The sequence below is a fragment of the Chiloscyllium plagiosum genome, chromosome 3 (assembly GCF_004010195.1).
Source record: "Chiloscyllium plagiosum isolate BGI_BamShark_2017 chromosome 3, ASM401019v2, whole genome shotgun sequence".
In the NCBI taxonomy this organism is placed as follows: domain Eukaryota; kingdom Metazoa; phylum Chordata; class Chondrichthyes; order Orectolobiformes; family Hemiscylliidae; genus Chiloscyllium; species Chiloscyllium plagiosum.
Window position 1 is genome coordinate 64,441,109 of NC_057712.1, and position 25,200 is coordinate 64,466,308.

Genomic DNA, 25,200 nt, shown 5'->3' on the forward strand with positions numbered 1-25,200 from the left:
AGAGATGTTAGGGGTAGGTTCTTTACTCAGTGAGTCGTGAGTTCATGGAATGCCCTGCCAGTAGCAGTGGTGGACTCTCCCTCATTATGGGCATTTAAGCGGGCATTGGATAGGCATATGGAGGATAGTGGGCTAGTGTAGGTTAGGTGGGCTTGGATCGGCGCAACATCGAGGGCCGAAGGGCCTGTACTGCGCTGTATTCTTCTATGTTCTATGTTCTATGTGAGAGAGACAGCGAGAGAGAGGTCTGAGTGTGTGCATGAGAGTGTGTGAGTGTGAGAGTGTGTGTGCACCTCTCAGGGGGTGTATGTATGTGTGTCTGAGAGAAAGCATGTGTATGAGAGAGGGTCTATGTGAGTGTGTGAGTATATAAGAGTGTATAGTTTAGTGGGGTCACCTGTGGTGTGACATGAACCTCAAAGTTGAGGCTATCCTCATGGGTACCAAACTTGGCTATCAGCCTCTGCTCAGCACTCTACATTGTTGCGTATCCCAAAGTTTGCATTGGAGGATGGTCACCTGAAGATCTGAGGCCGAATATCCCTGACCGCTGAAGTGTTCCCCAACTGGGATGGCACATCACTGTCTGGCAATTTGCATAGTGTCCGTTCAACTGTTGCTGCAGTGTCTGCTTGGTCTCGCCATTGTTCCATGCCTAGGGGCATCCTTGCCTGCAGCATATGAGATAGACAACATTGGCCAAGTCACATGAGTACCTGCCATGTACATGGTGGGTAGTGTCCCCACGTGTAATGGTGGTATCTATGTCGACACTCTGACACGTCTCGCACCGGTTTCCATGACAGGGTTGTGTGGTGTTATGGTCGACGTTGACATGAAGGCTGGGCAGTTTGCTGCGAACAATGGTCTGTTTCAGGTTTGGCGGTTGTTTAAAGGCGAGATAACTGTGAGTTCTCTAGAATGTGATTTGAAAAAAGTTCTGGGATTTACATATTAATAAACTGAAACCTGCAACCCATTCTAAAAGATGAAAGACTTAACAGCAATCAAGGTTTGTTCAATATATCGTGGCAGTTGTAAGCATGACACTGTGATCATTTGCAATAAATTCTGTGTCTTATGATCCTGCTCCACAGCTACCTGATGGAGGAGCAGTGCTCCGAAAGTTAGTGCTTCCAAATAAACCTGTTGGACTATAACCTGGTGTTGTGTGATGTTTAATTAAAATAAGAACTATTTATTGTCCCATTCAACATAATCATCTCCCCTATCCCTGATCTACTGCTCAGCAATACAGAATTTACTTAAATCAACTAGCAGGCATATTACACAAAGCAGACTTCCATAATGGTGCATAGGAATAGGTTTTCAATTTAGGGAACTATTGGGTGGAGCTTGTACCTTCTTCTAGCTCAAGTGGATGGCCTGAAGCCCTTGATTCCATTCTCAGCCTCCAGACACCTAGAAATGGAGCCAAGTCTTCAGCTGACTGGCTTGCCAAAGTCTCTACTGGGGGAAATAATCTACATGTACTTCACTGTCTTCTGTCATTAGGAGCAAACCACGATCCTTGTAGAAGCCTCAAGCCCCCCATTGGACAAATTGGAAATTTTAAACCAGTGCAAGTCACTGAATCACAGAGTAACACACATTTTCATCCATCACAAATTTTTCACCAACCACTGTAAAAATGCAAAATAATATTGTGGTGTAAAGACTAAGCATGTCATAGCTAATGTTTCATTCAGAAAATATGTTGTGATCATTTTCAATCACAAGAAAACACAATATACATATTTACAACACACTCAGACCTTTCAATGGAAAAGATTTGCAAGAGATTTTACACAGGTTTGAATATGAAGTCAGTCAGATACTTTTGAAAATTACAAGAGATTGCCTGCTTCTGGATACTTGCACATTCTCATAACTCAGCTGGAATGAGGATTTTCGATTGAACACAATTGACCTCAGCAATCCAAGCAGGAAACAAACAAAATTCAGACAGAATCTTGCTCGTAATTATAAATTCTATCACCTGGAATGAGTAGCAGATATCAGAAGAGGACATAACTGATTCTCTACGTCCTGAGAGTACAGAATTGCAACAATTACTGCCTTTCTAATGCTGCCCAATCCCAACAATAAATCCAAAGTGTCAATGTGAAGACCCTCACAGCTGAACAGAGATGCCAACAAAGATGGCTACTGAGACAGAAAACCACCATCCACTGAAACATATGATAACTAAACTCATAACCTCAATAAAAGAGATGCATAATATTGATTATCCGCTTGTGGGACATGAAATAGTTTTATTAGGTAGAGGTCATAGAGATGTACAGCATGGAAACAAGCCCTTCGGTCCAACTCATCCATGCCGACCAGATATCCCAACCCAATGTAGTTCCACCTGCCAGGATCCGGCCCATATCCCTCCAAACCCTTCCTATTCATATACCCATCCAGATGCCTTTTAAATATTGCAATTTTACCAGCCTCCACCACTTCCTCTGGCAGCTCAGTCCATACAGGCAGTACCCTCTGCATGAAAAAGTTGCCCCTTAGGACCCTTTTAAATCTTTCCCCTCTCATTCTAATTCCACACCCTAGGGAAAAGACTTTGTCTATTTATCCTATCCATGCCCCTCATGATTTTATAAACCTCTATAAGGTCATCCCGCAGCCTTCGATGCTCCAGGAAAACAGCCCCAGCCTATTCAACCTCTCCTTCTTGCTCAAATCCTCTAACCCTGGCAACATCCTTGTAAATTTTTTCTGAACCCTTTCAAGTTTCACAACATCCATCCGATAGGAAGGAGACTCAAACTGCATGCAATATTTCAAAAGTCGCATAACCAACATCCTGCACAGCTGCAACATGACCTCTCAACTACTATTCCCAATGCTCTGTCCAATAAAGGAAAGCATATTAAATGCGTTCTTCACTATTCTATCTATCCGCGACTCCACTTTCAAGGAACTGTGAACCTGCACTCCAAGGTCTCTTTGTTCAGCAACACTCCCTAGGACCTTACCATTAAGTGGATAAGTCCTGCTAAGATTTGTTTTCCCAAAATGCAGCACCTCACATTTCTCTAAAGTAAACTCCATCTGCCACTCCTCAGCCAAGATCCTGTTGTGATCTGAGGTAACCTTCTTCGCTGTCCACTATACTTCCAATTTTGGGGTCATCTGCAAACTTACTAACCATAAATCTTATGTTCATATCCAAATCATTTATATAAATGACAAAAAGTAGTGGACCCAACACTGATCCTTGTGGCACTCCACTAGTCACAGGCCTCCAGTCTGAAAAACAACCCTCCACCAACACCCTGTCTTCTATCTTCAAGCCAGTTCTATATCCAAATGGCTAGTTCTCCCTGTATTTCATGAGATCTAAACTTGCTAACCATGGAGAACCTTGTTGAACGTCTTACTGAAGTCCATATAGATCATGTCCACCACTCTGCCCTCATCAATCCTCTTTGTTACTTTTTCAAAAAACTCAATCAAGTTCGTGAGATATAATTTCCCAAGCACAAAGCCATGTTGACTATCCATAATCAGTCCTTGTCTTTCCAAATATGTGTAAATCATGTACATCAGGATTCCCTCCAACAACTGGCCCACCACCGATGTCAGGCTTACCGGTCTATAGTTCCCTGGCTTGTCCTTACCACCTTTATTAAACAGTGGCACCATGTTAGCCAAACTCCAGTCTTCCAGCACCTCAACTATGACTAACAATGATACAAATATCTCAGCAAGGGGCCCAGCAATCACTTCCTTCGCTTCACACAGAGTTCTAGAGTACACCTGATCAGGTCCTGTGGATTAATCCACTTTTGTGTGTTTCAAGACATCCAGCACTTCCTCCTCTGTAATATGGACAATTTTCAAGATGTCACCATCTATTTCCCTACATTCTATATTGCCCATGTCCTTTTCCACAGTAAACACTGATGCCAAATACTCGTTAGTATCTCCCCCATCTCCTGCGTCTCCACACAAAGGCCGCCTTGCTGATCTCTGAGGGATCTTATTCTCTCCGTAGTTTCCGTTTGTCCTAAATATTTTTGTAAAAACCCTTTGGATTCTCCTGCTGACTATTAGGGATTCTATAGTACAATCCGAATAAGGTGATCATCCCTTTCGTATTTCTCAGTTCCACCCAAATAACCTTTCTGGATGTATTTCTAGGAATATCCTCCCTCAGTACAGCTGTAATGCTATCCCTTATCAAAAATGCCACTCCCCTCCTCTCTTCCCTCCCTTTCTACCCTTCCTGTAGCATTTTTATCCTGGACATTAAGCTGCCAGTCCTGTCCATCCCTGAGCCATGTTTCTGTATTTGCTAAGGTATCCCAGCCCCATGTTCCTAACCATGCCCTGAGTCCATCTGCCTTTCCTGTTGAACCGCTTATATTTAGGTAAATGCAGTTTGATTTATCAGTCCTATCTTGTTCTCTGCTTTGTTCCTGCCTGCCCTGACGGTTTGACTCACTTCTTTTCTCAACTGTACCAGTCTCAGATTGATCTCTTTCCGCACTATCCCCCATCCATCTTACTAAATTTAAATCCTCCCAAGCAACTCTAGCAAATCTCCCTGTCAGTATATTAGTCCCCTTCCAATTTAGGCGCAAACCGTCCTTCTATCCCAGAAGAGATTCCAATGATCCAAAAATGTGAATCCTTCTCCCATACACCAGCTCCTCAGCCATGCATTCATCGGCTCTATCCTCCTATTCCTGCCCTTACCAGCTTGTAGCTCTGGTAGTATTCTAGATATTACTACTCTTGAGGACCTTCTTTTTAAATTCCTGCCTAACTCTATATTCTCCCTTCAGAATCTCATCCTTTTCCTTTCCTATGTTGTTGCTACCAATGTGTACATTGACCTCCTGCTGGTCCCTCTCCTCTTTGAGAACATTCTGCACCCTCTCTGAGATATCCTTGATCCAGGCACCAGGGAAGCAACACACCATTCTGATTTTTCGCTGCTGGCCACAGAAACGTCTGTCTGTGCCCCTGACTAGAGAGTCCCCTGTCAGTCACAAATTGATCGCTTGGAACCCGACATACCCCTCATTACATTAGAGCCTGTCTTGATACCAGAAACTTGACTGTTTATGCTACATTCCCCTGAAAGTCCATCACCCCCTACATTTTCCAAAACAGCATACTTGTTTCAAATCGGGATAGCCACAGAAGACTCCTGTACTACCTACCTAACTCTCTTACCTTTCCTGGAGTTAACCCATCTACCTGACTGTATCTGCAGCTTTTCTCCCTTCCTATAATTGCCAATCCTCACCCACCCCCAGCTCTTGTAAACTCCTCACTGCCTCTAACTGTCACTCCAACTGATCCATTCGATCTGACAGGATTCACAACTAACAACATTTATTGCAGATATAATTCTCAGTAACCTGTAAACTCTCTCGAAACTCCCACATCTGACAAGAAGAATATATCACTCTACTAAAGGCCATTTTGCTCCTTCCAATCTACAGACCCAGAAAATAGCACTGTCTTATTGCTCTACAAAACACTGCTCTAGGCTAACTTAATACTTATGGCTTAGATTTTTAAAATTTAATCAAAAGACAGATCCCAGCAAAAACACATAATCAAGAAATAACCCACTCTACTCACTATTGTAGATTTACAGCAAGGCTACACTTTAAAACTATTCACTTACCTGTTTCTGTGCCGTGACCTCTCCCAAACAAGTTCCTCCAAGATCAGTTGTGAATTTCGCTGTTTGTTAAGTTTTCCTAGACACACTTCGATCAATGTGTCACACTTCACTTTTTGATTTTTGTGACATTTGGACTTACATAAGCTGCCAAATTCTGATTTAATGAGTTCATTCAGAAATATTTTCAGAGTGACTGATTTGGCCTTGTGAGGTACAGACTTCCACATCCTTAGCCAAATGCAAAAACAAATTGGAGAGAGCAAACCATAGAGGCCACTTTCCCTAATTTGTACATTTATGCATCTAAACAATGTCACCTCCATTTACTCACGTGATCATAATATTCAAGTTACAAAGGTTTTAAATGGTCGACTGAATTTTGAACATATGTCGGCCTCCATCCTCCAATCTCCAACAAACAGCTTATCCAAAAGTCTAATCAAGACACATTCACTCATCATGCCTATCCTTGTTGATGTACACTGATTGGCCTGAATTGCCTCAGTTTAAAATCAAAATGCTAAAAACTTTTTTCTCCCAAGGGTAGAGGACTTCTGCAATTCTCTACCCCAGAGAGTTGTGGAGGCTAGACAAGTGAAAGTATTTAAAAAGCAGAGATATATAAATGGATATTTTAAATATTGGGGTATATGAGGAGGTGGCATGAAAGAGTAGTTGAGGGCTGGGACAGATTAGCCATGATGTTATTGAATACTGAAGCACGTTTAACAGAAAAAAATGGCCTACTTCTACTCCTAATGTTATGTTGTGGACTGAATTATATACAGGAGAAACCTAACAAACCTACCAAGCAACAGCCTTGTTGTAAATTTATTTGGGTAACGTACACAGTACGGTACAGTTGGTTGCTGAAGTAGTCTGGTTAAAGTCAAAAGTTAACATGCACTGTGGAAAAAGTAAAGTTCTCAAATTTTAAGAAACACAAGACAAACACAAGATATAACCAAATCTTCAAGCTCAAATTAAAAATGTCAGCGTAACTCATGCATTTTACTAATTTGGCTAGATTAGAAAAATTTAAAATGGTTCAATATTTTTTACTAATAGACTTCTATCTTGAAATGCAACCAAAGTTGCTGGAAATACTCAGCAAGTCGGGCAGCATCAGTGCAGACAGACACAGAGTTATGTTTCAAGGAAGAAACATATCTTTCGAAAAAAAAGCAGAAAGGTGTGCTATTAAACCGACTGAAAACAATTAAAATTGGAAGCGATCTAAGAGATCGGGTTTAACAAAGTCTGGAAACCGAAGCATTCAATAAATAGCATGTGAGCATAGTCATAATTTGTGGATTTGCGCTATTCCAATTTTTATATTCATACACAAACATTATTAGCCAATTAAGAAGAAGAACGGACTTTGTTTGGGCTTTCAGATTTTGTAGATCACAAATTAGTTAATTGATCAATTATTCTGGAGTGAGATCAAGATACCTTGGCCTCATCATCTTGCTGTTCGTGCTGAGGACAAAAGTGACAGATTGCAAGTATGTGAGTATATCCAGCAGAGACTGGGTGTGTTGGATCTGACTGTCCATGGCAGCCGCTAACCAGTCCATGGAGGCAGGCAGAACATAACAGATAGTGCTGATGGAGTCCTCCAAGTTGCTTGTCAGATTTTCTACTGCCTCCAACAAAACTGCCAGCTACTCTCAACTTTACTTGTGCATTTATATGAATTTGTTAACTGTCAATACCACAGGGTCATTTCCAGCCTGGGGCTGAACAGCTGCTGCTCTCTGCGTATTGAGACTGGCAGTGACACTGCCTTTTTCTTCTCAATTAGCGGTGGTGATCTGCTCACCAGCATTTGTTTCCAACTCTATTCCAGTTAGAATATCCACTGAGGTGTCAGTTTTCAAACTAGTGGAGGGTGCACGAGACAGCCTGGTCAATGAGAATCCTGGTCTCTGAGGATTCTGTGGGTTCCCGTTCAGAGGCCAGGGAGGATGCGTCTTGTGGAGCTACCTCTTGAAGGCAAAGAATGTGCAGGTTCCACCAGTACCTGCTGGAGACTAATGAGAATGTATCGCAAAGAAAGGGGAACAAGTTTAGGCATATTAAGATTACATTCATATTGGCAGTAATGGGACAGCACACCAGCAATGGACAATTCTTACTTAATTGAGTGGGTAGGGAGATTTTGGCATTACCAAAGGTCACCTGAGGTCAGAGTCCTCAGCGGCTAGGGCAAGAATGCTCTCCTCAAAAGGGATAAGATGATGAACATCAGGTGCACCACCACCCCCTTGGATCTTTCTGCCTTATTCTAGGCTGTTTTCTAGAGAATGAGACAAAGGGAGGGTTTGAGTCAGATTAAAGTAACTATTAAAGTAGCTATTAGTCTTGGTGCAGATGTGGGAAAGGTGTTGAAATGTCCCAAGTGAGTGAGTGTGGCAGCGCTGAGGTCTTGCACAGTTAGTAGTGTGGGAGTGGCGATGAAGATGTTATGTGCAATAGTGACCATGAGTCTTGGTGGAAGGTTGATGTAATAACAAAGGTAGAGTGAGTGCAAGGTAGCACTTACTTTGTGGAGAGCGGGTGGTCAACGATGTCCTTGTGGCATTTTATTGGGTATTCCTCCAGACAACAAAAACAGCACAGATCACAGTGACTAAGGTCTGGAGGTATGGCCGCCACCAAGGATTTCCAGGTCACTAAGAGCAAATTCGGAATGCCAACAAGCCTCTATCCACCATCTCTGGAGCAATTCTTCAGATGAAGGAAATGTGTGCTGGGCAGTTCTAGACTGACAGCTCTTGACCAGGTTCACAACTGCATTTTAAACATGGTGCCACTACTGAGAATCCCAGAACAAACCAGCAGTGGCGAGTATTTCCGACTCTGGCAAGAAGGAAAATAAGACAAGCAAAGTGCCATCAAGGCTTGATGTGTAGCTAATGAGGCAAGTTTCATAGAATAGTCTGAGAAATATTCCTAGGATTCATGGAGAGAAACCCTCTATGAAACTCACGAAAATCACCATTTTGCCTATTTCTGGTAAAATTCAGCCTATAGTTTCCAACACTGATACTTTGTAATGGAGTGTTCAGATGCAAAGTCATTTTGCTGTACTTTAAAGTAAAATGGTGTACAATTTTTTATGATATCGACATTTTAAAGGTATTCATATCCTTCAATATTTTGTAATATTTTAATTAGATCTTTTGTAGGATTCAAAGAGAAATTAACATTGATTTAGTTATAAGCAGTAATCAATTCATCTTATATATTATTCTTCTTAATTGTCATCAATGTATATCTCAGTATCTTAATAGCATGCAAGTCTGCTTAGCTTCACTTGATAAAGATATGTACCATGTGATCACGAATGTGGTAAAGACAATATCCTAACTTTTTAGAGTTATAGTCTCAAGGCCAATGGGCCCCATTTAGCTTACTTTCATGTAATGTCCAGACTGCCAAGGTTGAGTAAACCATCCTAGCTTGTTAGCCCATAAGAAATCATAACCCTTGTAGTGGTGTTATTTTAACTTGTTTTACAAGTGAAGTAATTGACTAAATGTAACTTCAGTATTATTAGAGTTAATGTTGCGATGTTTGTCAATTGCATAATCTTTTAGACTTTTATCACTCAAATCTATGTATTGAAGAATATTTCACTACTTACATACTCTGTATAACAACTTGTTCAGCTTCATACCTTGTGATCTTCTGTATTTATTTAATATTATTTTGAGATTATGAGCAACCTCTGGTACTATTTTTTAAAGTCAAAAGATAAGATTTTAAAACTCTTTCCAGGTATTCAAACACTACACAGGAAAAAATTGCAACAAATGGGGTAAAAAGGAGCAAATGATCAGTGATAGCTAAGTATCTGATATAATGGGAACGTCACCAAATAAGCAAGAATTGAGACAGGAGTTCAAAAAGTATCAAGCATACTGTCCTGACTGCATGTGTCTTCTTTTCTCAAAAAGGAGTAAAGGATATTTTAAACTATCAATAAATCATAAGGCAACACCGTGAAGCGTATGTGTCCATGGATAACAGACAAATTAAGGAAGCAGTCAGGAGATGGTAGGAGGTGATATTAGTCAATGTCCATCACCCTTACAAGCCAATTAGAGATTGCTAATATATCCCTGAAACCTCACCTAACTCTGACCAATAGAATGTAACTGATCATTCTGTAAATTGTGACTTGGAAAGAGTTATTAAGCAGCAGGTTTGAGTGATCAGAGTGCACATCAAGTTTGAAACATAAGATTTTCAAGATGTGAAGAATGTGCAAAGGCTGAGTGTCCCCCTAAATTGAATGAGAAAACACAAAATCTGTGAAGTTGCTGCTCTGCTTTAAAAGGTATTATTTATAACTAAAGTGAAGTTTCCTGAGTTACTGTGCTAGACTGTCTTGTTCGTTAAAGTCTTAAATGAACAAAATAATATTAATATTTGGATTTAAATCAGAACATGCTCAGTAAAATAGGTAATCACCACTACTAACTGTTGAATAGTAATATATGTACCCAAGGCTACTTATTTACAATTAATATTGATATCAGCTGATAAATAAGCCTTTTAAATAAAAAGCCTGATCTATGTCAGGGCTTTTATTTTCAAAACTTCACTTCATTCTTTGTGGTGTCACTAAATAATTTGAGTCTTGTTTTTTTTTTAAAACTAAAAAGATAATTTGATGTGTCCTTAACAGGTGTGTTCTGTCTTGCCTCTCTTGTAGAGGGGTGATGTCACAGTGGTAATGAAATGTTTCTTTCTGACAGGCAGTTGGTAAACAACTTGAGTTCTCCCTGGCTTTTTCATTAATAAGACAAATTAATCATGAGGGGGTGAGAATTTGGTATTGCTTTTGGTTAGTTTATAGGTTTTTGGGTGCTGTAGCTGAAAGCTTTAGTTGTCTGCTGCTAGAGTGAAGCCATAGAGGGGCTTCTATTTAAAAATCAAAAGGGTGGATTATTTCTTTGACCAGTGGAGTGCCTGGGTTCACTACTTCTCATTTATATAAATGATTTGGATGTCAGCATAAGAGGTATAGTTAGTAAGTTTGTAATGACACCAAAATTGGTGTAGTGGACAGTGAGAAAGGTTACAACTGGATCTTAATCAGATGAACCAATGGGCCAAGGAATGGCAGATGGGGTTTAGTTTAGATAAACATGTTGCATTTTGGGAAAGTAAGTCAGTGCAGGACTTACACACTTTTAATAGTATGATTCTAGGTAGTGTTACTGAACAAAGAGACCTTGGAGTGCAGGTTCATAGCTCCTTGAGAGCAGAGTTGCAGGTAGATGGGAATAGTGAAGAAGGCATTGGTATGCTTTCCTTTATTGGTCGGTGTATTGAGTACAGGAGTTGGAAGGTCATGTTGCAGTTGTACAGGACATTGGTTGGGCCACTTTTAGAATATTGTGTGCAATTCTGATCTCCTTCCTGTCAGAACGATGTTGTGAAACTTGAAAGGGCTCGGAAAGATTTACAAGAATGTTGCCAGGGTTGGAGGATTTGAGCTATAGGGAGACGTTGAATAGGCTAGGGCTGTTTTCCCTCGAGTGTTGGAGGCTGAGGGGTGACCTTTATAGAGGTTTATAAAATCATGAGGCATGGATAGGGTAACTAGACAAAGTCTTTTCCCTGGGTTGGGGGAGCCCAGAACAAGAGGATGTAAACTTAGGCTGAGAGGGGGGGAAATAAGAGACCTAAGGGGCAACTTTTTCAGAGTGGTGCGTGTGTGGAATGGGCTGTCAGAGGAAGTGGTGGAGGCTAGCACAATTGCAACATTTAAAAGGCCTCTGGTTGGGTATATGAATAGAAGGGTTTGGAGGGATATGCACCAGGTGCTGGCAGGTGGGATTAGATTGGGTTGGGATATCTGGTCGGCATGGACGAGTTGGACCGAAGGCTGTTTCTGTGCTGTACATCTCTATGACTATGATTATTACTATGATCTGGAGAGAGACCACATGTGAGAATAGTAACTTTTGCAAAAGGTATGTTTATGGGATGCTGTTTATATCAACTACTAGTTGATAATTAGTAGTTAAATAATACATTTAGTATTTCAATGAAGTTATGCAAATTCTTTTTTCTATTTTAACTGATGTAAGGATAAGTGTTTTTGATCAACGTGGTGGATCAATCAAATTGTAATTGGAACACAGCACCTTACACTTGAACTTTTTTTTTAAGCAGCACAGTCTAGGCTATCTCTTTGCGGCATCTGGTTGGGTCTACAACTATAAAATTAACTTTCAGCAACCATATCACAGATTTGCAGACACTGAGTTACCTGCGGTCTGAGTTAACCTCTGTGCCTAACAGAGGCAAATGTCAAATGTATACTTCTGAATGAAATATTTACACCCAAGTCAACAGTCACACAGCCTCCAAAAGCAAAACTCTGCAGATGTTGGAAACTTTTTTTCTCTAAAAATTGAAGCAGAAAATGCTAGAAATACTCAGCAAGTCAGATTATATCTGCAGACAGAGGAAGTTTTACAATTAACAATCATGCCTTTTGATCAGAACTCGTACAACTTCAGAATGGAATAGGTTTTGAACAAGGAGGGTTATGAGGCCAGAAACAAAACAAAAGATGAGCTGAGAGAAGGTGTGCTGCTGAAACAAGGGAATTTAAAAAAAGAAAAACTGAAATGAGGTGCACTTCCTCTAATGTCCTGATCAACTCTTCAACCACCCCATTACCATTTCCTCATCCCATTGCATATTTTTAAGCAATTGAAGGAGATATTCAAGGGGACATAAATTTAAGGTGAAGGGTGGAAGGTGTAGGGGAGATGTCAGGGGTGGGTTCTTTACCCAGAGAGTGGTGGGGGCATGGAATGCGCTGCCCGTGGGAGTGGTAGAGTCAGAATCATTGGCGACCTTTAAGCGGCATTTGGATAGGAACATGGATGGGTACATAATCTAGGTTAGAAGTTCGGCACAACATCGTGGGCCGAAGGGCCTGTTCTGTGCTGTATTGTTCTATGTTCTATGTTCTATATAATGCCTGCTACTTTATCTCTCCTCCTCACTATCCCGAGCTCAAAACATCTTTCGGGGTGAAGCAGCGATTTATATCGGTATTTCTTTTCATCCAGACTACTGTGCTCATACTCAAATGTGGTCTTGACATTGACAAGACCAATGCAAATTGGGTGGCTACTTCGCAAATGTTTTCCTCTATTTCCAAGCACAACCCTGTGCTTCTGGCTTTTTTGATTTGTTTTAAATGCTCCAATTGACCATCTTGTGGTCAGCCTACTATCCCATTCCAGTGAAACCTGATTTTAAGTCTTAAGAAACATCACCTCTTTTCACGAGTCACTTCACAACATACTGAGCTCAACACCGTTCAATAACTTCAGGCCACACTATCTGTATTCTTTACTGCCTTTTTCTTTCCTTGTTTTGGTTTTTCTCTTACCTTAGTTTTGTCCCTTGAGTGGATATGCTGCTGATGTTTAAACTTTTTAAAATATTTTTTTAAAAAGTGCTCAAGAAACTCAGCAGGTCCTTCAACATCTATGGAGAGAGAAAACCAATTAATGTTTTGAATTTTAATGAGACTCTTTAACACTCAATCCATTCTGAAGAAGAGGAATATTGGACTTGAAATGTGAATGGTTTCTGTTTCCACAGAAAATCTGGACTGAAAGGAGCACCAATCGTAAAACCATGACCATGCAGTACTTAAGCCAGCACTCTTGAAAGAATTTGTTGAGAAATTAATCAAGCTGGAAAAAATTTAAAGTTGACCACACTTGCTAAAAGCTAACATTTTTCCACAAATATTCAAAAATCGTACAGAATGGTCACTGAACAACAATTTTTTTCTTAAATAATATAAACGAACCTTTTTTGATGCGAATTTAAAGCAAATCACTTACCTGCAATGAGTGCTAGTGTTGTCAGGTGTTCATTTTGCACTAGTTGAGCAAAAACAACTTCACCTCTAAAATCAGCAATCCCTTGAAATCGCAGAGCCAGCTGTTTTCCCTGCAGGATTTCCTGCACCGTCTCCTTGCATTCTTCAACAGCATTTACTGCTCTGACAGAAACAAAAATTATACTGCTTAGTGAACAAACAGCTTCAACTACAATCACCCTGTTCCAATCATGCAAAAGCTTTAACAATAGTGAAGTGCCAATTGTAAAAGATTTAAGAAAATGTCAGACAGCAATTTTAAATATATGGGTGTCATTTGCATCTTTGCAAAATGTACTGGAAATAATATTGATCATAACAGTACAGTTTGAAATAGAACAATTTATAAGTTTAAGTACAACATTCTAGCAATGAGAAAGGGTAAACAACTGTTTCTCTTTGATCTACAAAAGTGGAATATCAATGCCTTGTTTTAATTTGCATTAATGTCCAATAACATGCTAGTTATAAGTTGCTAATAGAGGGATGCTGCAGAATTGGGGGCCAGAGCAGGAAGTAAAGACTAGAAAGTCTAAAGTCTGTGACAGAAAGCAAATAACTGGGACCTGGAGTTTCCATTTGAAAATGCATCTGTCTTGCTCACTTTGCCAGTCAAGTTCTGTCAAAATATCTTCCATTCCAATTTTTATAACATGACTGAAAATAGCAATCGGGGTACAAAGAAAGCGTCAAAGCCAGGCCATCTATTTATTCAATGTATGACTATTTAAATTTCAACTCAGCTTGTATTCTTATCAGGCATAGCTGTTACAAAGCTGTATTCAGAATGTTGTAAATTTTTAATGTGAATTATGCTATAAAAATGTACTAAAAGAAACAATGTTGCAGTTGTTTGAGGATGAGATTTTTAAAAACCCATTATTCTCATGCTATAACTGAACTTGTTTTTAATGTGAATGGTGTAAAGCAGATCACTACCTATATGCTGTGTTGAGCAGCAAAGACTACCAGAGATTAACCAGGGTTTCATACAAATCTACAGTTAACTAAATTGTAGTTTCCACTTTACCCTTCTGGATCTATTCCATTTCACAAAGCAACCCCCAAGTGAGAAGAACCAAGCTCTGAATGAGCATTGTCTGCATCAATCAATTCTGGATCTATTGGGTTTACCCCTAAAAAGGGACAAGCATTTCTAACATTAACAAACTGATCCGCTGAACAAATTTCAACTAGAGAATACACTCCAATCAGCAGCTTATGTAAGGGAGTGGGATTTGGAAGCTTGAAGGATTAGATTGTTCACAATCTCGGAAACTTGGAGATATAGTTCTGTCATAACTGCATAACTTCTCAGTACCTGAAATTGATCAACTTTCTCCTGTCATGTAGTTGCTTCTTGTTCAGATTATGCTTGTTATGGGTAGTAATGCAGAAGGGGTTCAGGCTTAAAGTTTGTTTATAGATATCTTTTCCACAAAAAATTAGTGTATTCACTTTAACATTTCTAACAGTAAAGTGAAACGTAGTGGGAAACTGGAAACTATGATCATTTCTGGATCAAGAGGAGAGATTAATGGATCAAATAGAAAGCAAAGACTACAAAATGAAATGGTAATTAAACCAGCAAGAGGATAATAGCAGCAAGTTGGTCAGATAACAAGTTTTGGTTAAGCTACATTCTGTTTATGCTCTCCGATCACTCACTCATTTGCAGATGGAATAAATGATTTTACTGTCATCTTTCCTTTTATATTTGGAATACTCTGACAAGCAATTAGTCTGAGAATTGTATACAAATGGATGAAGTGGGAAAATAAATAGTTTTTAAAAAAAAAAACAACAGCATTGAATAGCTATTTTGTAATGACTCAATGTCATCACTGAACAGGAAGCAGCCGGTTGGTCAATCAATTCAATTTACTTCTACAAATGCAGCACAACTGAATGTTAGCAGCTAGTTAAGCACTCCATTCTGAGAAGCTCTTAAGATACTCACTTGTTTACCTCTACCTCATTTGCGAGGTGCATCACAAGAAGGGTAACATGGAGACAGGCAACTGGTATCATGGCCTTCGACAGTCTTTCATCCGCTTGTACTACAAGGTGTTGTACAGCCTTGATGCCATCTGCAATCTTGCATAATCAGAATTTTAAAATGTAAATTAAAAGTTACCTACTAAGAAACTTTTGATTAATAATCCATTAACAGTTAAATGCAATGATATGTAAACGAATGATTGATTGCAAAGCAATGACAATTAGGAGGAATCACAAACCAGAACAAGGAGGAAAAGCCCCTCCCAGCCATGTCATGGAACATCTTTGCTGCTTCAATAAGTGAAATAATTAACAATAGGGAACTTTCACAGAAGTTTTCACTTGATACATCTTAACCTACTGAAATTAATTGTATGTTTACAAAAACATGAGGTAGTTTTTCCCCAAACATCTTAGGTCATCAACTAAAGTTCATCTGAAAATTGCAGGTTTGAACTTCCTTTCTCTTTCCTGCCCTAATATAGACAAAGTAAAGGGTTTGTAACTTTATTCCATAAAACTGATGCTGTATGCTAAAAGATAAGGGAGTGGGCATAGGGGTGAACAGTACATGTTTTCAGTCTTTTATAAAAACCAAAGTAATGTTTTGCAGAATAATCTTGAAATGAAAAGGTAAATATTGTTTTGATTTGTACACAAACTAGCCTATAGAGGGAGCTGGCTAACAAATACTTATTGTATGCTCAGCTGGAGATTCTGCTTAACTATTATAAGCATCGACTAATGATCTTGTTTTGCAGTTGGAATGAATGTAATGGAACTTGTGACCAGTATTCATAGAATGTACAAGCTCATCCATGAAGGTACACAAAATAATCTTTACGATATGGACAAATGTTCAACAAATCAGGATAAATGAATCTATGTAGTTGCCAATTTAAAATATTACTGTTTTATCAGATAAGACAATTCAAAAGTTGAATTAAACTATGGGTTTTAAGAAGATCAATGTTATCTGATCAAGGCTTATAATTAGAGAAGCAGGCTCCTGTGGAATTAAAAAGCATGATTTTAATATTTCAAAACATTGCACAGATTAAGAACACCGTGGTAACAAGTTGGTTGTGCACCACCACGAGAAGTAAAAAGCTCAATATAATAATCTTGAAATGTTACTATTGGTGTTAAAGAAGAATATCACCTCCAGCTACTAACAAAGTTAGCATAAAACTCCAAAATTAGCATGTTCACTGAATTCAAATTAAATTTACTATGGTGGCAGTTGAACCCTCTAGGTTTTAAGTTTACCACAACATTACCATACACAAGAAAATTAAGGTTTTAGAAAGTATTCTTGTCATTTGATGAAAGAAAATTTGAATTGGTTACAATAGTCTGAGATCAGAGCAGGGTCTTTTGTTTCTACTTGATCAATTTGGAAAGAGCGAAGAACGCTTGATTTTTGAATTGATAAAGTAGGTGAAAGGCAACTTTTTAAATTTTTCAGCTTTCAAACTTAGTGGCTTTGAACAGTGAAGAGACTAACGTAGTAATTATTTGCCATTAATAAGCAATTGTACAGACATAAAATATTCTTGAATATTTGAAAGGTATAACTGAAGGGTGAAGGTCAGAAGAAAAAAAGCGTAACCTGCAAATTAAACAATATTGCAGGGGAGAATTATATAACTATTGCAGGATCAAAGAAAGGATACCTCCCCTACTGGGTGGGAAATCTAAAACCACCGGTCACAATCTCAGAATAAGGGGAGACCACTGAAGACCAAGATGGATAAGAATTTACACTCTCACAAGGTAGTGAATTTTTGAAAATCTCTGTCCCTGAGGTCTCTCTCACTCACTGAATATGTTCAAAACTGAGAGCAATAGACTTCAAAAAATTCAAAAGAACTGTGGGTGCTGGAAATCAGAAACAAAACAGAAATTGCTGGAAAAGTTGAGCAGGTCTGGCAGAATATGTGGAGAGAAATCCGAATTAACCTTTCAAGTCCAGGTCCTCCTTCTGAAGAAGGGTCACTAGACCTGAAACATTAACTCTGATTTCTCTCCACATATCCTGCCAGACCTGCTGAACTTTTCCAGCAATTTGTTTTATTTGGCAATAGACGTCTACCTATTCAAACAGCAAGGGACCCATGGATCCAGCAGGAAATAGAAGATCTGTCATGATCACACTGAATGTTGGAGTAGATATGAACACCTTAATGATCTACTCTGTTCCTATTCCTTCAAGCTCATCTCTGAACTGAAGAATGGTGCATTGCAGTGAAGAAGGGATGGAATCCCAGGATAGAGAACAATTGTTGACATAGTTTTTGGGGAAGCAGTGGCATTTAATTCACCTACACTTTTTCTGTAGATTAAAAATCTATGAATTGTGAAGTAATAAAATAGTAAACTAACAGTGTCATTAAAAAAAAATCAAATTGGAGACCGGTAGTAATTTAAAGTTTTTCATGGTTTAAAATGTCCCAACTGAACCTCAAGAACCTCCATTACTGTTTCGCAATGTGGGCTATGAATCCAAACCTTTTCACAAACTTCGGAGAAACATCTGAGTTTTCATGTGACAAATATTTTTGGGATCAATCTTGTTTCAGTGATTAAAAAGCAGAATGACTAAATCAATCATATCAACTGGCACAAGTCCTCTAATTAATCTTGCTCTTTCTTAACTTAATCATCAATTTGTAACATTATTAACTCCTATAATACTTACCTCCTTGTCACCATGTCCCAAATGACCTGCTCGCTACCTCTTCTAACTTGGCCAATTATCTGGTTACAGACAATTAATGTACATTTTACCAGTACCACTTAGTCCCTGCACAGCCCACATATAAACCAAAAGTGCTGAACTCCAGAGACAAAAGGTGAAAGTGACAGACTGACTTAGTGTTTAAGGCAATGATGGAATATGGCATCAAGGGACCCAAGCAAAACTGCAATCAATCAGAATTGAGAAAACTCTCTGCTGGTTGGAGACATAACTACTGCAGAGTTTGTGGTTGTTGGTGGTCAATAATCCTGAGACATCACTGTAAAGTCCCTTGGTGTGTGGACTCGACCCAACCATCTTCCGTTGCTTCATTAATAATGTTTCTTCTTGATTAATGTCAAAAATGGAAATGTTAGTTGATGGTTGCAAAATGTTCAACACTTCTTGTGACTCCTCAGATAAGTGAAGCAGCCTACGTTCGGATGTGGAAAGTGCTGTACAAGGTACAGGCTTGAGCTGAAAAGTGACCAGCATTATTTGTGCCACCTCCAACATATTAGCATCTAACATCCCACCTTGACATTCAATGGCATTACCGTCACCATGAACATCCTACAAGTTATCTTTGATCAGGAACTGAAGAAAGGTAGCCGTAGAAGGAATGTGGCTACAAGAGCAAGTCTGAGGGTCAGAATTCTAAACGATCTAAATCACCACCCATCTCGGCAATGCCCCACTACCCTCTACAAGGCAGATGTCAGCAGTCTGAAAGAATATTCAACACTTGACTGGCTGAAGGCAGCTCCAACAACATTCAAGAAATTCAACACCATCTGACACTAAGCAGCCTGCGTGACTAATATCCCTTTAACCATCTTCAAAATGCACATATTTCTCCACTGAGACTCAGTAGCAGCTATACGCACCATCTACAAGATGTACCACAACAACACACCCAGGCTCCTTTGCCAGCACCTTCTAAAATCATGATCTCTACCACATGAAAGGACGAAGGGCAGCAGATGCAAGGAACCCCTCCAACTACAAACTTCATTCCAATCTACACACTATCTTGACTTAGTTATCATTCCTTCACTGTTACTGTCTTAAAGGACTGAAATTCCTTTCCTAACAGCATTGAGTGTAGCTACCTACCATGAACTACAGCAGTTCAAGAAGGCAGTTCACTGCCACCTTTGAGGGCAATTATGGATGGGTCAGCCAGTGACACCCACATTCTGTGTATGATTAACCAAACTGCAGAGGACTATGGGCAGAAACATGTGTCCTATAACTTCAAAAAAAACACACACACTTCAGTTTAACGTTTGCAATTTTTTTTAAGATTTGTAACTCAGGTTGAGGTTCAGATTGTAAGTTTGCTCGCTCAACTGGTAGGTTTGTTCTCCAACACTTCGTTACCATGCTAGGTAACATCATCAGTGAGCCTCTGAAACGCTGCACGAAACATCTGAGAACAAACCTACCAGCTCAGCGAGCAAACTTACAAACTGAGTTTCATGTTTGTTCTCCTCTGTGTAAAATCCCCAAATGCTGTTGCAGGTCATTTCTTTCTTGGAGGTTGTAAACTATCTAAGTCATGAACAATAGGCTTAAATTTTTTTTAAAGTTCTGCTTTTCCAATGAACATGGCAGATGAACAACTGCAAAATCTTGCTATTTTTGACAGTGAAAAAAGGAGGCCACTTGGCCTGGTGTATCTTTTCTTCTCAATAAGAGCTAATGTAGTTTAGATTTAATAGTACAGAAGGAAAATAGAGAAATAAAATTAAGAACAATTTATATGCTTAGGGTCTCAACAAACTGAACCACCATACAGTTGTCACTGTACCAGAATTTGCTGGGAAAATAATAACAAATTAAACATGCCTTTTCATGTGTAAAAAGAGCAGGAACTTGGAGAGAAATATGTGCTGTGTTGAGAGTCATAACAACTCATAGGTGATTTACAATGTTTTGTTGCCGTTAGTTTCAAGGACACTCCCAAATTTCAAGCATTTACTAGATTTGTACTTAAATACAAACTAATCTTGTTGCAAAATGTTACAGCTGGCATTTATAATGCAAGCACACTTTTCATGGTGGATCCACATTTTGATAAAACCACTTAACCTCAGAAGCCCAGAAAAGCAACATGTAAAGCAGTAAATTCAGTCCTGCAGAAAGCAAATTAATCCTATATTTTCTTCACTTTGCCTTCATATCCTTTTCTTCCATCTTAAGAAAAGAAAATTTAGATTCTTTTTACTTCTAATTCATTTCATTTGTTTTACTATTACTCCCTTTTTTTTCATCCACTAGAATGAAACTTATTCCAGTGACCAGACACTCAACTGTACTCATCCCATAATCACAGGGGTTACAAGAGCAAGTGAGAGGTTAGGAATACTGTGGTGAGTAACTCACATCCTGACTCCTCAAAGTCTGTCACGATCTACAAGGCACAGGTCAGGAGTGTGATGGAATACTCCCTGCTTGCTTGGATGGGTGCAGCTCCAATAACAAACAAGGAATTTCACACCATCCAGGACAAAGCAGCCCACTTGATTGACACCATATCCACAAGCATCCATTCCCTCCACCACTGACACTGGGAAGCAGCAGTATGCACTTTTTGCGAGATGCATCACAAATTCACCAAAGATCTTCAGAAAATACCTTCCAAGCTCACCAATCACTTCTATCTAGAAGGATAATGACAGCAGATTCATGGGAACACACAATCTGCAAGTTCCTCTCCAAGCTGTTCCCCATCCTGGATGGGCAGTAAAGCACTGGCCAGCCAACGACGCCCACGCCCCATGAGTAAATAAAAAGAATTAGGCGGAAGTGAGAACTCCAAACACAGAGATTAGAATCAAGAGTGTGGCGCTAGAAAAGCACAGCAGGAAAATCGACATTTTGGGCAGGAGCATCACTCATTCCTGATTCCAGCATTACAGTCCTCACTTTTTTGCCTGGTTGATTTTAACCTCACAGCAAAGCTATTCTTTGCTAACTTCATGCATTTGTGTGCTTTATAAAGTAGTACAATTTAAGAGGTAAGACCTTGCTTACAAATAAGCTCCATACAGGATGAGATAGGCAACACCCTACACTCCTTCTTGGTTCTAAAGACTAGGTTATTTTTAGATAGAGCAATAGTTCTGACTGTTAACTTAATGACTTTAGGTTTACAAAAGCATTATCTTTTGTATTAAATTATTTTTATAATGTAAACAGCAAATTTATTTACCTTTGGGTTTGTTATTGGGATAGATACAAAGTAATTTGGATGAACCTTTTTCTTCTTTTTTTGACCTGCATCATCATCATTCTCACCACCTAAAGTCCGCTTTCTCTTTTTCTTGGAAGTCTTTTCAGGAAGTGTTGTGACTGAAAATAAAAGCACCAAAAAATAGAAATCATGGAGTATTCAGAACTATTCTTTGTAGTGAGACCTAAACTTAGTACAGACAAAACTTCCTTGAGGGACTTCAAATCATATCACCGGATACCCTACCCTTTATCAATCTCAGTCAAAGATTTTTCAAATTTAACCAATCCAGAATTTAAGAATGTCTCACCAATTTGTACTTGCAAAAAAAAAGCCAAATTGAAGGGTCTGAAAACCCTGTCACAGAACATTGAAAATATATTTATTAACCATGACTTTTTATCATTTTCAAAAGATGTTCATACAAAATAACTTTCTTGTACTTTGCAGACTACTGTTCAAGTCCTAGTACTAACTTCTAAACTTTTTTGTCTGCAACTCATCCTTTAAACTCATCTGTAAGGTGACTCAGCAGAAATGCAAACAAAATGATATTTAATCAGCTGTACTGTATCACTGCACTTAGAATTTCTCAGAATATGAAAATTGAATGTACATGCCTGTTATGGATTTCAGTCAGTTACTGTAACATGAGGATACAATCTCAGCTGACACTTCAGTGCAGTACCAGGGCAATGTGACTGTGATTAATACTTCATTTGACCAACAGCATCCCCAACAAAGACCTGTAGGCCTCTCAAGTAGATGTAAAAGAAAATCAAGGCATAAATCAATAAAAACTTCTCCAGTATAAAGCCAACATTCATCCCTGAATCATCTTCACTGAAACAGATTATTGAATCTTATTGTTGGTCTTCATCATTTACAATTTAGCTGCCACTTTGAACATTAGTGGAGCAGGTTAACTAGACGAACATGCAACCAAGGAGATCAGTTCTGTGACAGTGAGAATGTGAGGTTTCTTTCTTCATACATGACAGATAGAAAGGCAATTCTCAGGCTGTTTCTTGTCATAATAAAGAACAATGTCAGTACAAAATGGGAGTTTGGCCTGTAAAGACATGGAACTCATGTTATCCATATCTACAGCCAGCGAAATCTATCAGAAGTCCTGCAAATTCAATTAGATTATTGAACTCCTGCAAATTCAAATGACTCTCAAGCTCCCCCTTAAAATGAAGTAGCCAATTATAAGTAAGTAGAAAAAAACAGATGCACCTATTGCAATTGGAACTTGATAGATTATCTGGTACCAATCTGTATACACTGACCTGCAGATGCCTAGATAATGGCCTGGATTTTACACTCAGGAGGACAAAAATGTTAAGTGCCTTTCATTAAACTTGTTTCATGCTTAGAGTTTTCTGGTATTTTCAGTAGCAATAAATGGTTATTGCCTGCCAGAAACAATGCTACACACCCTACTTGGGAGCTGAGCCATGTGAGAACAGAGTCTTTTTGATCCATCAGACTTTGTTTTGAGTGATACAGAACCCAAGTTTAAAGTCTTGTACAGAAAGCAAGGGCAAAAGATGAAGAGGAGGAAAGCAAAAAAAAAATGAATTGAGGGGAAAAAAGAAAAATCTTTATATATACATATATATAAAACATTGTATTAAATATGAAGGAATATTATCCTACACTCTTGTAAAAGTTCATGGTCAGTGTCTGGAACATTCTTTGAGAGTAAATATGACTCAACAGACAACTAAAAATTCACTTACTTGGAGGTACAAGATCCAGCATTTGCTGACATGGATAACCAATGAATAAGTACTGCAACTTCACGTCCTCAAATGTGTTTCAATGCCAGGGATGATTTTTCGTGCCGCCCACGAATTATATATTGTATTAAATATGAAGGAATATTATCCTACACTCTTGTAAAAGTTCATGGTCAGTGTCCGGAACATTCTTTGAGAGTAAATATGACTCAACAGACAACTAAACATTCACTTACTTGGAGGTACAAGATCCAGCATTTGCTGACATGGATAACCAATGAATAAGTACTGCAACTTCACGTCCTCAAATGTGTTTCAATGCCAGGGATGATTTTTCATCCAGGCTGTTATCTGAGGCCACAATTAATGTACCAAAAACTGAAACTAACTATATCACCAACACAAATATACAAAACTTACAGCCATACTCTTCCCTAATTTCAGCTTTTGGAAATGGAAGTTCTGCCAGAAGATATTTGACTTCATTTTTAGCAGATTGATTTTTCTTCTGCTTCTTTGGTTTCAATCTCTTTTCTTTTGTTTCCTCTGTTTTTTCTGTACCTTCAGGAACATCTGTGTAAGAATTAAATTCATTAAACAACTTTGCAGGTAACAAGAATATTTCTATAAAATTAATCTGATTGAATAAGGAACTGGGTTAAAATAAGCAGCAGGAGGTCATCTAGAGTAAAACTAAGAAATTGTAACAATGTGATTTACATATGTACAGGTTTGGAGGTGACAACCAGAACAGGATTTATTTTACATGTGGAAAACTACAAGAGAAGACACATCGAAATTAGTAAACTAAATACAGCACTCGGTCCAATTTTCAAAGGTTGAGATTTTTTAAAAAATAGCTTTTCAACCGTATTTAAAAGAGCTACGTCTGTCTAATGTAACTTTCCAGATTTTCATCCCATGAAATAACTGTATAATTTGTAAACAGTAGAAGTCTTACAATACAGACTGTTCTGATATAATGCAATAGTTCAGTTCTCACATTGTAAGAAAATTGCTCAAAAGCTGCAGTATTTAAACTAATGGGGCTGGAATCATATTATACCCAATACAGGTGAGGGAAATTAGTGTTCTACAAATAACAGTCTAAATTTGTTAAAGCACAGAAACAGATACTTCAGTAAATCTTTTCTGAACCCTTTCAAGTTTCACAACATCTGATAAGAAGACCAGAATTGCACGCAGTATTCCAAAAGCAACCTAACCTATATCTTGTACAGCCACAACATGACCTCCCAACACTTTCGGTTCCTCTCAACCTTATACTCAATGTTCTGACCAATAAAGGAAAGCATACTAAATGCCTTCTTTACTATTCTATCTACCTGCGACTCCACTTTCAAGGAACTACGAACCTGCATTCCAAGGTCTCTTTTGTTTTTTCAGCAACACTGCCTATGACATCCCATTAAGTGTATAAGTCCTGCTCTGATTTATTTTTCCAAAATGCAGCACCTCACATTTACCTAAATTAAACTCCATCTGCCACTCCTCAGTCCATTGGGGGTCCATATGATCAAGATCCCATTTTGATCTGAGGTTACCTTCTTCGCTGTCCACTACATCCCCAATTTTGGTGTCATGTGCAAACTTACTAACAATACCTCCTATTTTTGCATCCAAATCATTTATATAAATGACAAAGCAGTGGATCTTGCACCGATCCTTGTGGCACACTACTGGTCACAGGCCTGCAGTCTGAAAAGCAAACTTTCACCACTACCCTCTGTCTTCTACCTTTGAGCCATTTCTGTTTCCAAATGGTTAGTTCTCCCTGTATTCCATGTGATATAACTTTGCTAACCAGCCTCCCATGAGGAACCTTGTCGAATGCCATATTGATCACATCTGCTG

The 25,200-nt window shown here is 38.8% G+C and overlaps 1 protein-coding gene across 7 annotated transcripts in view; it reads right to left on the reverse strand.

The window, feature by feature from the left end:
- Window positions 1-25,200, reverse strand: part of LOC122544271 (A-kinase anchor protein 7-like) — a 192,948-nt gene that overhangs the window by 148,819 nt on the left and 18,929 nt on the right. For all 7 annotated transcript variants that reach the window (XM_043683364.1, XM_043683354.1, XM_043683346.1 and 4 more), the window contains exons 2-5: window positions 23,746-23,898; window positions 21,560-21,699; window positions 15,562-15,698; window positions 13,564-13,724 (exon numbers count right to left, since the gene is read on the reverse strand). In XM_043683364.1, the coding sequence (XP_043539299.1) occupies window positions 13,564-13,724; window positions 15,562-15,698; window positions 21,560-21,699; window positions 23,746-23,898 (591 nt within the window). The remainder of the gene's footprint in view (window positions 1-13,563; window positions 13,725-15,561; window positions 15,699-21,559; window positions 21,700-23,745; window positions 23,899-25,200) is intronic.